Source organism: Rhinopithecus bieti, unplaced genomic scaffold, assembly GCF_001698545.2.
Source record: "Rhinopithecus bieti isolate Rb0 unplaced genomic scaffold, ASM169854v2 scaffold_28055, whole genome shotgun sequence".
Taxonomy (NCBI): Eukaryota; Metazoa; Chordata; class Mammalia; order Primates; family Cercopithecidae; genus Rhinopithecus; species Rhinopithecus bieti.
The window spans coordinates 2,014,508-2,029,446 of record NW_016812914.1 but is presented as its reverse complement, the minus strand read 5'-3'; the positions used below and the strand labels follow the sequence as shown (position 1 = coordinate 2,029,446).

General features: G+C 53.7%; 1 protein-coding gene across 1 annotated transcript; it reads left to right on the top strand.

Annotated features, from left to right (window-relative positions):
- Window positions 1-4,094: 4,094 nt before the first annotated feature.
- Window positions 4,095-13,213, top strand: NMRK2 (nicotinamide riboside kinase 2). The gene is made up of 7 exons (XM_017847261.1): window positions 4,095-4,329; window positions 9,010-9,100; window positions 9,682-9,730; window positions 9,907-10,063; window positions 11,193-11,264; window positions 12,273-12,379; window positions 12,881-13,213. The coding sequence occupies exons 1-7, from the start codon at window positions 4,304-4,306 to the stop codon at window positions 13,069-13,071; spliced, it is 693 nt and encodes a 230-aa protein (XP_017702750.1). The 5' UTR covers window positions 4,095-4,303; the 3' UTR covers window positions 13,072-13,213.
- The last annotated feature ends 1,726 nt before the right edge of the window (window positions 13,214-14,939 follow it).

The window sequence follows — 14,939 nt, the reverse complement described above, 5'->3', positions numbered from 1 at the left end:
ACAGGCTTGAGCCACCGCGCCCGGCCTGGTCACTTTCTTTTTATTATCATTATTACTTTTTTTTTTTTTCTGAGTCTCACTCTGTCGCCCAGGCTGGAGTGCAGTGGCACAATTTCAGCTCATTGCAACCTCTGCCTCCTAGGTTCAAGCAATTCTCTTGCCTCAGCCTCCTGAGTAGCTGGGATTACAGATGCCTGCCACCATGCCTGGCTAATTTTTGTATTAAGTAGAGACAGGGTTTTGCCATGTTGGCCAGGCTGGTCTCGAACTCCTGTCCTCAAATGGTTCTCCCACTTTGGCTTCCCAAAGTGCTAGGATTACAGGTGTGAGCTATTGTGCCCAGCATTTTTTTTTTTTTAAATCAGGGTTTTCCTCTGTTGCCCAGGCTAGAGTGCAGTGGTGCAATCACAGCTCGCTGCAGCCTCGACCTCCTGGGCTCAAGGGATGGATCCACCTGCCTCAGCCTCCCAAGTAGCTGGTACTACAGAAGCACACCACCACACCCAGCTAATTGTTTTTATTTTTTGGTAGAGATGGTAGGGGGCAAGGAGGCGGAGGTCTCACAAGGTTGCTCAGACTGGTCTTGAACTCCTGCTCCTGGTCTCAAGCGATCCTCCCACCTTGGCCTCCTAAAGTGCTGGGATTACAGTAGTGAGCCACGGCAAATACTTTTTTAATAAATCAAGGTGAGAGTCACTTAACATAAAATTAACCTTTTTTTTTTTGGAGAGACGGAGTCTCGCTCTGCCACTCAGACTGGAGTGCAGTGGTGTGATCTCAGCTCACTGCAAGCTCCGCCTCCCAGGTTCATGCCTTTCTCCTGCCTCAGCCTCCCGAGTAGCTGGGACTACAGGCGCCCACCACCACGCCCGGCTAATGTTTTTTTTTGTATTTTCAGTAGAGACGGGGTTTCACTGTGTTAGCCAGGATGGTCTCGATCTCCTGACCTCATGATTCGCCTGCCTCGGCCTCCCAAAGTGCTGGGATTACAGGCGTGAGCCACCGCGCCCAGCCAAAATTAACCATTTTTAAGAGTACATTCTGAAGTACTCAGTACCTTCACAATGTTTTGCAAATACTGCCTCTATCAAATTCCAGAACTTTCCATTACCCCAAAAGTAAATCCGTCCCCAGCAGGCACAGTCATCCCCACCCACCTCCCCCAGCCCCTGGCACCCACGCCTCCCCTTCCTGTCCCTGTGGATTGGCGTGTCCTGGGCACTTCGTGTAAATGGGATAACGCACCGTGTGGCAGTGAGGTTGCTAATCAATACCCTGGGATCTAAGACTGCTTGGGGACTGGTAGGCATTTGTAGCTCCTGTGACTCCTCCCTCTCCTTCCCACCGGGGTGGGCTGGTACAGGGAGGCCTCCCAGAGGTGCCCTGCCAGGGCCTTTATCTGGGCATGTCACTGTCACCTGAGGCCCCGGGCCACGTGACCCACCAAGAGGCTGCCAGGAACTGCCTGCCACCGAAACTGGGCCAGAGGTGAAGCCCAGGAGCCGGGCTTTCCTGGGTGTCTGTTTGAGCGCCTGAAGGAGCTCAGGCCACAAACACAGCCACCCTGCCACACTGCCACAGATCCTGTGGCTGAGGAACTGCTTTTCTGAGCTTTCTTCATGAATACCCCAAGATTTCCAGTCCATTTTGCAAGAGCTCTTGAAGCCCAGGCTCACAATTTTGTTAACAGGACTCATAAAATACATCACTGGTCGGGCACGGCGCCTTAAGGCTGTCATTCCAACACTTTGGGAGGCCGAGGAGGAAGGATCACTTGAGGCCAAGAGTTCGAGACCGGCCTAGGTAATGTAACAAGATCTCATCTCTTAAAAATTCTCTCTCTCTTTGGTGTATTGATCTCTTACTGCATACAGGCATACAAACCTGGCCGTCCTGTCAGCCCACCTTCCTAGTCACTTCCCATCCTCTGATCACCCCCTGCTCCTGGGCTACAATTCCCCACTTTTCCTTGCATTGGTGGAAGGGGAGAAGATTGAATCCAATCTCCCTCCCATACTACAAAGCCCCATGGTAGTAGTCCCCCAACCCCCTCAATAAAGTCAGCCTTACTATTTTAAGAAGCATCAGAGGCCGGGTGCAGTGGCTCACGCCTGTAATACCAGCACTTTAGGAGGCTGAGACGGGCGGATCACAAGGTCAGGAGATCGAGACCATCCTGGCTAACATGGTGAAACCCCGTCTCTACTAAAAATACAAAAAAAATTAGCTGGGCGCGGTGGCGGGCGCCTGTAGTCCCAGCTACTCAGGAGGCTGAGGCAGGAGAATGGCGTGAATCCAGGAGGTGGAGTGAGCCGAGATTGCGCCACTGCACTGCAGCCTGGGTGACAGAGCAAGACTCTGTCTCAAAAAAAAAAAAAAAAAAAGAAAGAAGCATCAGAAAAATTATTTTCTGGCTGGGAGAGGCGTCCCATGCCTACAATCCCAGCACTTTGGGAGGCCGAGGCAGAGGAATCATCACTTGAGGCCAGGAGTTCAAGACCAACCTGGGCAACACAGTAAGACCCCATCTCTACAAAAAATTAAAAAGTTAGGTGTGGTGGTGCGAACCTGTCGTCTCAGCTGCTCGGGAGGCTGAAGCAGAAAGATCGCTCCAGTCTGAGAGGTTGAGGCTGCAGCGAGCTGTGATCACATCACCACACTCCAGCCTGGGCCACAGAGTGAGACCCTGTCTCAAAAAATTTAAAAATGTAGGCTGGGCATGGTAGCTCACACCTGCAATCCCAGCACTTTGGGAGGCCTGAGGCAGGCAGATCAACTGAGGTCAGGAGTTCGAGACCAGCCTGGCCAACATGGTGAAACCCTGTCTCTACTAAAAATACAAAAATTATCTGGGTGTGGTGGTACATGCCTATAATCCTAGCTACTTGGGAGCTTGAGGCAGGAGAATCGCTTGAACCCAGGAGGCAGAGGTTACAGTGAGCCGAGATGGCACAACTGCACACCAGCCCGGGTGACAGGACAAAACTCCATCTCAAATTTATTTTTTTATTTATTTATTTTTATTTATTTTCTTTGAGACAGAGTCTCGCTCTGTTGCCCAGGCTGGAGTGTAGTGGCGCGATCTCGGCTCACTGCAAGCTCCGCCTCCTGGGTTCACATCATTCTCCTGCCTCAGCCTCTCAAGTAGCTGGTACTACAAGCGCCCGCCACCACACCCGGCTAATTTTTTGTATTTTTAGTAGAGACAGGGTTTCACCGTGTTAGCCAGGATGGTCTCAAACTCCTGACCTCGTGATCCGCCAGCCTTGGCCTCCCAAAGTGCTGGGATTACAGGCGTGTGTCACCGTGCACAGCCTAATTTTTTTTGTATTTTTAGTAGAAACGGTGTTTCACCATGTTGGCCGGGCTGGTCTCGAACTCCTGACCTCGTGATCTGCCCGCCTTGGCCTCCTAAAGTGCTGGGATGACAGGCGTGAGCCACCGCGCCCGGCCTCATCTCAAATAAAAAAAAAAAAAATTAAAACATTTAATAAGGGAATACTTTCTCCCTTCACCGGTAGAAGAGAGGAGCAGCAGAGGGTCATTCCTCCTCATTACCCCCCTCCCCGCCCCGCTGGCCCCCAGTCAAAGGACTCCAGCCACACGGCAGGTGCTGGATGAATGGTGCCTGGTGTCACGCTGAGATCTTGTGGCTGCCCTCCCCCGCCCCCGGTCACCAGGGCAAGGCTAGCTTGTGTTTCACTGCAAAGGATCTGAAGCCCACCTTGGCCTTGACCTCATTGGAAAAGGAGGCTCCCCACAGGGCCCCGGCCTCTAGGGCTGCTGTGCGGGCGGGGGTGGGTGCGTTCGCTTCCTTGACGCCCGGAGAACCAGTCTTAATGTCAGGGTCAGGCCACAGCACACACAGAGTGGGATATTTTTAGGGAGAGAAAAGTGTGGGGCTGCTGATCTGAGCTCTCTGGCCAGGAGGAGGGAAGGGGGTGGAGGTGGAGAGGAGGGAGGAGGGAGGTGGGAGGAAGAAGGAGAGGGGAGGGGAGAGGAGGGAGGGGAGAGAGGGCAGGGAGGTGGGAGGAGGGAAGAGGCAGCCCCCTGCCCGGCCAGCTCGTGACTAATTTAGGCAAAAGGCAGCCTGAAGCTATTTCCATTCGGCGGCGGGAACAGGTGCCTGCGCCTCCGCCCCACCCCCACGGGCCGCCTCCCCCGGGGCGGCCTCCAGGCTGCCGAGACCTATAAAGGCTCCGGGTTTTCTCAATGAAGCCGGGACGCGCTCCGGAGCGCACTGCGTGGTCGCGCCCTGCCCGGGCTGCCTTGGGAGTCGTCCCCGCCGCCCCTCCGCGCCGGCATGAAACTCATCGTGGGCATCGGAGGGTGAGCGCCGGGGAACCTGGCGGGCGGCCCTGCGGGGCAGAGCCCCCTGTGCGCGCAGAAGGGGAGGCCCGGGAATGAATGGAGGGATGCCCGGCGCCTGAGGTCGCCGACCCGCCGCCTGAGGTCTGAGTGCAGGGAGGATTTTCTGCTCTGGGGGTCTCGGTGTCCCCAGTGGGGAGGGGGGCTGGACACTGAGCCCCGTATTTCGTTTTTTAAATGGAAATGATTCCTGCCACCTTCCAATTATACTCAGCATGAAAAAAAAAATAGACCAGGCACGGTGGCTCAGGCCTGGAATCCTAGCACTTTGGGGCAGGCTGAGGTGGGTGGATCACCTGAGGTCAGGAACTTGAGACCACCCTGGCCAACATGGTGAAACCCCGTCTCTACTAAAAATACAAAACTTAGCTGGGCACGGTGGTGCATGCCTGTAATCCCAGTTACCGGAGAGGCTGAGGTGAGAAAACCGCTTGAATCCGGGAGATGGAGGTTGCAGTGAGGCGAGACAATGCCACTTCGCTCCAGCCTGGGCGACAGAGTGAGACTGCGTCTCAAAAAAAATCGGTAGGGATAGAAAATCAACTGAAGCTCCGGTGAACCCTGCTCCCGCCTCGGGGCTGTCCTGGCTAAATCGGGGACTGACACGCGGCCAGGTGGGGTGGGGTCCTCAAAACGTCATTCCACATGACTGTGCCTTTGCAGCCTCTCTCAGACGACCTCAGGCTAGAGGAGATAAAAACTCTCTGTAACCTGCAGGGCTGGTTTTGTGGTGCTCACACCCCCGCCTGGGAAGGGACTGGAGTTTGGTCTAATGCTGGCCGGCCTCCCTCTTGAATTTCCTATTTTTTGCTTTTTGGAGTATTTTTTTTTTTTGGGGGGGGGGGGGGGGGTGTTGTTGCTGTTGTTGTTTGAGACGGAGTCTCGCTCCGTTCGCCCAGGCTGGAGTGCAGTGGCGTGATCTCGGCTCACTGCAACCTCTGCCTCCCGGGTTCAAGCGATTCTCCTCTCAGCCTCCCAAGTATCTGGAAGAGATTCTCCTGCCTCAGCCTCCCAAGTAGCTGGGATGACAGGCGTTCACCACACGCCTGTCTAAACTTTGTGTTTTTAGTAGAGACGGGGTTTCACCATGTTGGCCAGACTGGTCTCAAACTCCTGACCTCAAGTGATTCAACCCTCTTGGCCTCCCAAAGCGCTGGGATTACAGGCGTGAGCCACTGTGCCCAGCCCCTAATATTTTTCAAATAAGAGGCCTCGAATTTTCATTTTGCACTCAGCAAAATGAAATGCAAATGTCACAGCCCACCCAGGGCACAAGATAACTTGGATTCACGTGAGGCACTTTCTTTTTATTAATTTTTATTTAAAAAATTATTAATACCTCGAGACCATCCTGGCTAACGCGGTGAAACCCCGTCTCTTCTGAAAATACAAAAAATTAGCTGGGCATGGTGGGGGGCGCCTGTAGTCCCAGCTACTTGGGAAGCTGAGGCAGGAGAATGGTGTGAACCCGGGAGGGGCGTGAACCCAGGAGGCAGAGCTTGCAGTGAGCTGAGATTCGGCCACTACACTCCAGCCTGGGCGACAGAGTGAGACTCCGTCTCAAAAAAAGAAAAAAAAAAAAATTATTAATACCCGGGGCTTACATTTTAAAATTGGTTTTTAAATTTTGTAATAGAGATGGGAGTCTCACTATGTTACCCAGGCTGGTCTGAAACTCCCAGGATCAAGTAATCCTCCAGCCTCAGCCTCCTGTACAACTGGGACTACAGGTGAACACCACTATGCCTAACTAATTTTTTAATTTTTTGTAGAGACAAGGTCTTGCTGTGTTGCCCAGGCTGGTCTCAAACTCCTGGGCTCAAGCAATCATCCTGCCTCAGCCTCCCGAAGTTCTAGGATTACAGGCAGGAGTCACCACACCTGACCAACATCAGGCATTTTCTTTTCTTTTCCTTTTTTTTTTTTTTTTTTTTGAGACAAAATCTTGCTCTGTCACCTAGGCTGGAGTAGAGTGGCACGGTATCAGCTCACTACAACCTCCGACTCCCAAGTTCAAGTGATTCTCCTACCTCAGCCTCCCCAGTAGCTTGGATTACAGGCGCCCACCACCACACCTGGCTAATTTTTGTATTTTTACCAGAGACGGGGCTTCACCAGGTTGGCCAGGCTGATCTTGAAATCCTGACCTCAGGTGATCTGCCTGCCTTGGCCTCCCAAAGTGCTGAGATTACAGGCATGACCCACCGCACCTTCCTAAAATTGTTTATATTATTTGTTTATTTATTTAAAGACAGGATTTCACTCTCACCCAGGCTGGACTGTAGTGGGGTGATCACAGCTCACTGCAGCCTCGAACTCCCAGGCTCAGGCTATCCTCCCATCTTAACCTCTGGAGTAGCTAGGACTACAGGCATGCACCACCACAACTGGCTAGTTTTTAATTTTTTGTAAAGATGGGATCTTACTATGTTGCCCAGCCTAGTCCTGAGCTCGAGCGATCCTCCTGCCTCGGCCTGCCAAAGTGCTAGCATTAGAGGTGTAAGCCACTGTGCTGTTTTATTTTTTTTTAAGCCCTGCTGAGACTAAATCAGGCATGGGCCTCAGTTTCCTTATCTGTAAAGATAGGTGGGCTGGGCCCAGTGGTTCACACCTGTAATCTCAGCACTTTGGGAAGCCAAGGCAGGTGGATCATCTGAGGTTAGGAGTTTGAGACCAGCCTGGCCGACATGGCAAAACCCCATCTCTACTAAAAACACAAAAATTAGCTGGGTGTGGTGGCGCATGCCTGCAATCCCAGCTACTTAGGAAGCTGAGGCAGGAGAATCTCTTGAACCCAGGAGGCGGAAGTTGCAGTGAGCTAAGATCGCATCATTGCACTCCAGCCTGGGTGACACAGTGAGACTCTGTCTCAAAAAAAAAAAAAAAAAAGACAGGTGAATGGTCCCACCTCCTGTGTTTTGGTAAGGACGACATGAGCCCACACATCAGAGGAGGACATAGAATATTCTGGGTGCACGCCGCGTCTGTGTACATTAACGTTTGTGTGTTTGTACTTTCTGCCTCTTTTCTTTGCCCAGAAAGCCTCCGTGAACACAAATGTCCTGTCTTCACTACAGTTTTACAGTTTCGTGTTTTATATTTAAGTCTAATCCTAGGACTGGGTGTGGTGGCTCACACCTATAATCCCAGCACTTTGGGAGGTAGAGGTGGGAGGATCACTTGAGCCCAGGAGTTTGAGACCAGCCTGGGCAACATGGTGAGACCCCATCTCTACAAAGAATAAAAAATTCCTTGGGTGTGGTGGCAGGTGCCTGTAGTCCCAGCTACTAGGGAGGCTGAGATGAGAGGATTGCCTGAGCCCAGGAGTTCAAGGCTGCAGTGAGCTACGATGGTGTCACTGCACTCCAGCCTGGACAACAGAGTGAAACTCTGTCTCTAAAAAAAAAAATAGAAAAAGAAAAAAAAGAAAAATTGCCAGGCATGGTGGCTCATGCCTGTAATCCCAGCACTTTGGGAGGCTGAGGATGGCGGATCTCCTGAGGTCAGGAGTTCGAGACCAGCCTGGCCAACATAGTGAAGCCCCATCTTGCCGGGCACGGTGGCTCACACCTGTAATCCCAACACTTTGGGAGGCCAAGGTGGGCAGATCACCTGAGGTTAGGAGTTCGAGACTAGCCTGGCCAACATGACAAAACCCCGTCTCTACTAAAACACAAAATTAGCTGGGTGTGGTGGTGCACGCCTGTAATCCCAGCTACCTGGGAGGCTGAGGCAAAATAATTGCTTGAACCTGGGAGGCAGAGGTTGCAGTGAGCCGAGATCATACCACTGTACTCCGGCCTTGGCAACAGAGTAAGACTCCGTCTCTGTCTCTAAAAAAAAAAATAGAAAAAGAAAAAAAAGAAAAATTGCCAGGCATGGTGGCTCATGCCTGTAATCCCAGCACTTTGGGAGGCTGAGGATGGCGGATCTCCTGAGGTCAGGAGTTCGAGACCAGCCTGGCCAACATAGTGAAGCCCCATCTTGCCGGGCACGGTGGCTCACACCTGTAATCCCAACACTTTGGGAGGCCAAGGTGGGCAGATCACCTGAGGTTAGGAGTTCGAGACTAGCCTGGCCAACATGACAAAACCCCGTCTCTACTAAAAACACAAAAATTAGCTGGGTGTGGTGGTGCACGCCTGTAATCCCAGCTACCTGGGAGGCTGAGGCAAAATAATTGCTTGAACCTGGGAGGCAGAGGTTGCAGTGAGCCGAGATCATACCACTGTACTCCGGCCTTGGCAACAGAGTAAGACTCCGTCTCAGGAAGAAAAAAAAAAAAAAGAAAGAAACCCCGTCTCTGCTAAAAATACAAAAATTAGCTGGGTATGGCAACGTGCACCTGCAGTCCCAGCTACTTGGGAGGCTGAGGCAGGAGAATCGCTTGAACCTGGGAGGCGGAGGTTGCAATGAGCTGAGATCACACCACTGCATTCCAGCCTGGGCAACAGAGCAAGACATGGTCTCAAAAAAAAAAAAAAGATAAAGATAAAGATAAATCCTGGGAGCTCATTTGCAGGAAGACCCTGAGACTTGGACAGGCCCCGGGGAGCCCAGGCTGTATCTCAGGCCCCCTTCTGAGCACCCTGACCTTCTGGGGGGTGCCCAGGCAGTCTCATGCACACGCTCTCTCCCCAGCATGACCAACGGCGGCAAGACCACGCTGACCAACAGCCTGCTCAGAGCCCTGCCCAACTGCTGCGTGATCCACCAGGATGACTTCTTCAAGGTGCCTGCCCTCGCCCGGGGAGGTGGAGCCGGGAGGGGACACAGGGCGGGCAGCCAGGCCCAGCCAACCCCGCCCTCCGCTGCCCGGTGCCCATGTGGGCTGGACACCAGCTCTGCTCCCTGCCTGACCCCTCCCGGGTTCTCTGGGATAAACTGGGCCAGGAGAGTTAGGGATGGGTGTCGTGTTCCCATTTCCTGAGCACCTATTTCATACCCAGCCCATTCTCACTGGACATCCCTACAGTGGGGACCCTGATTAGACGGATGGGAAAATCGCCATTCCTCAACAGGGCCAGCCGGCTGTGGCTTTCTGGCCGAATACCCTTTATCCCTCTCCACTTCCCCTTTCCCATCTGCAAAACGGACTCTGAGCCCAGCTCACTGCGTGGGTGGGGGTGAGGGCTAATGAGGTGATTGATGGTCTGGGGAGAATCTGAGGGTCAGCCAGAGCCCCCACCCCTCAGGGACCTCTGACCCTGTCAGCAGCAGCTCCAGCGAGGGACCCCGTAAGACTCCATCACCCAGGGCGGGGATGAGGCAGGACCGGGCACTGGGCCCGAGATTCAGGCTCCTCTGTTTCAGCCCCAAGACCAAATAGCAGTTGGGGAAGACGGCTTCAAACAGTGGGACGGTAAGGACGATGGCAGCCCCTGCATCACCTCCGAGCCCCGCTGTCCCCCGGGGTCCACCCTCCTGCAATGCCTGCTCCCCTCCACTGTCCCCCGGGCTCCGCCCTCCTGCAATGCCTGCTCCCCTCCACTGTCCCCGGGGTCCACCCTCCTGCAATGCCTGCTCCCCTGTCCCCAGTGCTGGAGTCCCTGGACATGGAGGCCATGCTGAACACCGTGCAGGCCTGGCTGAGCAGCCCACGGAAGTTTGCCCGTGCCCACGGAGTCAGCGTCCAGCCAGAGGCCTCGGACACCCACATCCTCCTCCTGGAAGGCTTCCTGCTCTACAGCTACAAGTGAGCGTCTGCAGGCTCTGGCCCCAGGCATGGCCCTCCCCCGGCGAGTATAGCCATCTCTTGTTTGTTTGTTTGTTTGTTTGAAACAGCGTTTTGCTCTTGTTGCCCAGCCTGGAGTGCAGTGGTGAGATCTTGACTCACTGCAACCTCCACCTCCCAGTCCAAACAATTTTCCTGCCTCAGCCTCCCAAGTATCTGGGATTACAGGCCTGCGCCACCACACCTGGCTAATTTTTGTATTTTTAGTAGAGATGGGGTTTCACCCTGTTGGACCAGGCTGTTTTCAGACTTCTGACCTCAAGCCATCTGCCTGCCTCGGCCTCCAAAAGTACTGGGATTACAGGCATGAGCCACCACGCCTGGCTCACGTCTTGATTTTAACAGGCAGGAGACCCAGGAGCAGAGCCACCACGAGAAGTCAGGAGTTGGGGGCACAGCTGGGATCAACCCAAGCCTGGAGCCTGGCGTGGTGGCTCACGCCTGTAATCCCAGCACTTTGGGAGGCCAAGGTGGATCAATCACCTGAGGTCAGGAGTTCTAGACCAGCCTGGCCAACATGGCGAAACCCCGTCTATACTAAAAATACAAAAAATTAGCCAGGTGTGGTGGCGTGTGCCTGTAATCCCAGCTACCCAGGAGGCTGAGGCAAGAGAATCGCTTGAACCCGGGAGGTGGAGGTTGCAGTGAGCTGAGATAGCGCCACCGCACTCCAGCCTGGGCGACAGAGAGAGACAGCGTCTCAAAAACAAATTGAAATGTAAAAACTCAAGTCTGGGGTAAACAGCCACCCTTCTTGGGGAAACTGAGTCTTTATTCTGGAACCTCAGCCTTCTCAGGCAGACCAGTAACCTAGGCTGCGCCCTCCAGCCTCTCACTGTGTGGCCCTCAGCAAGACATTCTGTCTCTCTGTGCCCGTCCAAGTTGGAGAAGAGGCATGATTCAATTTTGTGGGGGGCTGCTGCAGGGATGTTGGTCAATTCAGCTTCCCTCCCTGACCCCTAAACTCACCGGCCCAGACCACCCCTTGCCCTTGCCACCCTCTGAGAGCCAAGGCTAGGAGGCTGCATATTTTGACCGCAGTGGAAGGAAAGCTCACAGGTGCTGACCGTGTCTCCCCCACCCCTCCCAGGCCCCTGGTGGACTTGTACAGCCGCCGGTACTTCCTGACCGTCCCATATGAAGAGTGCAAGTGGAGGAGAAGGTGCGCTTGGTGTCTGGGGTGTGGTGGACTCCCGAGGGCCCTGTCTTGAATTCCCAGGTGGGACCAGCAGTAATCTAGAAAATGCCACTAGGGGCCGGGTGTGGTAGCTCCAGGCTGTAATCTCAGCACTTCCGGAGGCCGAGGCTGGCGGATCACCTGAGGTCAGGAGTTCGAGACCAGCCTGGCCAACATGGTGAAACCCTGTCTCTACTAAAAATACAAAAATTAGCCGGGCGTGGTGGCACGCACCTGTAATCCCAGCTACTTGGGAGGCTGAGGCAGGAGAATCGCTTGAACCCGGGAGGCAGAGCTGAGATTGGGTCACTGCACTTCAGCCTGGGTGGCAGAGGGAGACTCTGTCTCAAAAAAAAAAAAAAAAAAGGGCAACTGGGCATGGTGGCTCACGCCTGTAATCCCAGCACTTTGGGAGGCCGAGGTGGGCGGATCACCTGAAGTCAGGAGTTCGAGACCAGCCTGGCCAACATAGTGAAACCCCGTCTCTACTCAAAATTAAAAAATTAGCCTGGCCGTGGTGGTGGGCGTCTGTAATCCCACCTACTCGGGAGGCTGAGGCAAGAGAATGACTTGAACCCACAAGGCAGAGGTTGCAGTGAGCCAAGATCAGACTACTGCACTCCAGCCTGGGCAACAGAACGAGACTCTGTCTCAAAAAAAAAAAAAAAAAAGAAAAAACCACCACTGAACACAGGCCACATCCCAAAGCCACAGGCACTGGGCACTTAGCTGGCTGGAGCTCTGTGCCAGGCTCCCAGAGCCTGAGGCCTGGATAGCATGGCCCACGCCAACCCTGTCCAGGGCATTTCCTGGGCCCGTAGGGGGAATATGCTGGAGGTTGGAGCCTCTAGCCCAAGACTTCTGACCGAGGGTCCCTTTGCTCAGAGTTTCTGTCCCTGACTGTGACAGCTTTCAGGTCCCCCCCACCCCGGGGGTATATTCTTGGCATCACCCTTCTGTGCTCTAAGCCATCCTTGCCTTCTCCCTCTGCAGTACCCGCAACTACACAGTCCCTGATCCCCCCGGCCTCTTCGATGGCCATGTGTGGCCCATGTACCAGAAGTATAGGCAGGAGATGGAGGCCAACGGTGTGGAAGTGGGTAAGCCCCTGAGCATGACCAGACCTTGCCCTGGGTGGGACCCTGAGCCCAGTCCCTCTCCATCTTTTTTTTTTTTTTCAAGACAGAGTCTTGCTCTGTAACCCAGGCTGGAGTAAAGTGGCACAATCTTGGCTCACTGCAACCTCCGCCTCCCAGGTTCAAGCCATTCTCCTGCCTCAGCCTCCCACGTAGCTGGGATTACAGGTGTGCGCCACCACGCCCAGCTAATTTTTGTATTTTTAGTAGACATGGGGTTTCACCATGTTGGCCAGGCTGGTCTCGAACTCCTGACCTCGTGATCCGCCTGCCTCGGCCTCCCAAAGTGCTAGGATTACAGGTGTGAGATACCGCGCCCGGTCCCTTCTTGCTGTTGGTCCAGGAAACGGACTCCAGCAGCCTGACTCTGCAGGTCTCCTTGCTCCCGACCCAGCCGTCCACTCCTCCCCCTGTGCTCTGGCCCCCTTCTCCTGGCGGCCCTGACTGCGGCCTTTTTGATTTCAGTCTACCTAGATGGCACAAAGTCCCGAGAGGAGCTCTTCCGTGAAGTCCTGGAAGACATTCAGAACTCGCTGCTGAACCGCTCCCAGGAATCAGCCCCCTCCTCGGCTCGCCCAGCCAGGCCACAGGGACCCGGACGCGGATGCGGCCACAGAACGGCCAGGCCTGCGGCGTCCCAGCCAGACATTGTGTGACTGTTTGCCTAAGCGGGAGGTCTGTACGTTGGAGAATGGAGGCCCCACTCCCAGTTGGGTATCGCAGAGCTCAGGGACTGAGCCCCAAGACGCCTCTGTAACCTCGCTGCAGCTTAAATATTAAACTGGGTCCTGTTTTGTTTTGTTTTTTTTTTTTTTTTTTTTTTTGAGACGGAGTCTCGCTCTATCACCCAGGCTGGAGTGCAGTGGCCAGATCTTAGCTCACTGCAAGCTCCGCTTCCCGGGTTCACGCCATTCTCCTGCCTCAGCCTCCCGAGTAGCTGGGACTACAGGCGCCGCCACCTCGCCTGGCTAGTTTTTTTGTATTTTAGTAGAGACGGGGTTTCACCATGTTAGCCAGGATGGTCTCGATCTCCTGACCTTGTGATCCGCCTGTCTCGGCCTCCCAAAGTGCTGGGATTACAGGCTTGAGCCACCGCGCCCGGCTACGGGTCCTGTTTTTTTAACTGTTGGTGTCTACTGTGTTCTGTTTAAGATCCTGTCAGGCCAGGTGCGGTGATTCATGCCTGTAATCCCAGCACTTTGGGTGGCACCCAAAGCGGGCAAAGCACCTGAGGTCAGGAGTTCGAGACCAGCCTGGCCAAAAGGGTGAAACCCTGTCACTACTGAAAATATAAAAATCAGCCAGGCATGGTGGCGCATGCCTGTAATCCCAGTTACTTGGGAGGCCAAGACAGGAGAATCGCTTGAACCCAGGAGGCGGAGCTTGCAGTGAGCCAAGATTGCACAATTGCACTCCAGCCTGGGTGACAGAGTGAGAGCTGTCTCAAAAAAAAAAATTAAAAATTAGCTGGACATGGTGGTACACCTGTGTAGCCCCAGATACACGGGAGGCTGAAACAGGAGGATTGCTTCAGCCCAAGAGGTTGAGGCTGCAGTGAGCTGTGATCAGGCCACTGCACTCCAGCCTAGGTGACAAAGTGAGCCCCTTGCTCAAAAAAATTTTTTTCTCAATGTCTATAAATAAAGTTTTATTGGCACCTGGCCCCTGCCATTTGCATGTGTCAGCCCTGTGGCTGCTTTAGTACTACAATAGCATGTTGAGTCACCCCGACAGAAGAGGTCTGTCTGCAAAGCCTGCAAAGCCAAAAATATTTACTACCTGCCCCTCTGTGCAAAACGTGTGCTGAACAGTGTGGTGTACGGCAGGTCGAGTCCAGGGCCACAGGGAAGGTCTGAGGTCTGTGTGCTGGAGGGGAGGCAGGAGTGGATATGGAATGAGAGGATGACGTGGAAGAGGTGGCTTGCCAAGGCTTGTCCTTCACCATAAGCACGGAGTGTAGTAAGGATGATCTGCCAGTCACTGTGCCCAAAATAGTCCAGGACAGGACAGAGACATGAGAGAGGTGGTTCCAGGACAGCAGAAGCCCTGCTGGCAGCCCAGACACCTTGGGCATTATTGTTTAAAAAAAAGAAAGATTCATGCCTGTAATCCCAGAACTTTGGGAGGCTGAGGTGGGAGGATCACTCGAGCCCTGGAGTTCCAGACCAGCCTGGGCAACATAGTGAGACCCCCATCTCTACAAAAAATGATAAAATATTAGCCAGGCGTGGTAGCTTATGGCCGTAATCCTAGCACTTTGGGAGGCCGAGGCAGGTGGATTGCTTGAGCCCAGGAGTTTGAAACCAGCCTGGGCAACATACTGAGACCCCGTTTCTGTTTTGTTTTATTTATTTATTTATTTATTTATTTTATTTTATATATTGAGAAATAAATAATAAATATTATTTATATTAGCTCTGTCGCCCAGGCTAGAGTGAAGTGGCACGATCTCAGCTCACTGCAAGCTCCACTTCCCAGGTTCAAGCGATTCTCCTGCCTCAGCCTCCCAAGCAGCTGAGATCAC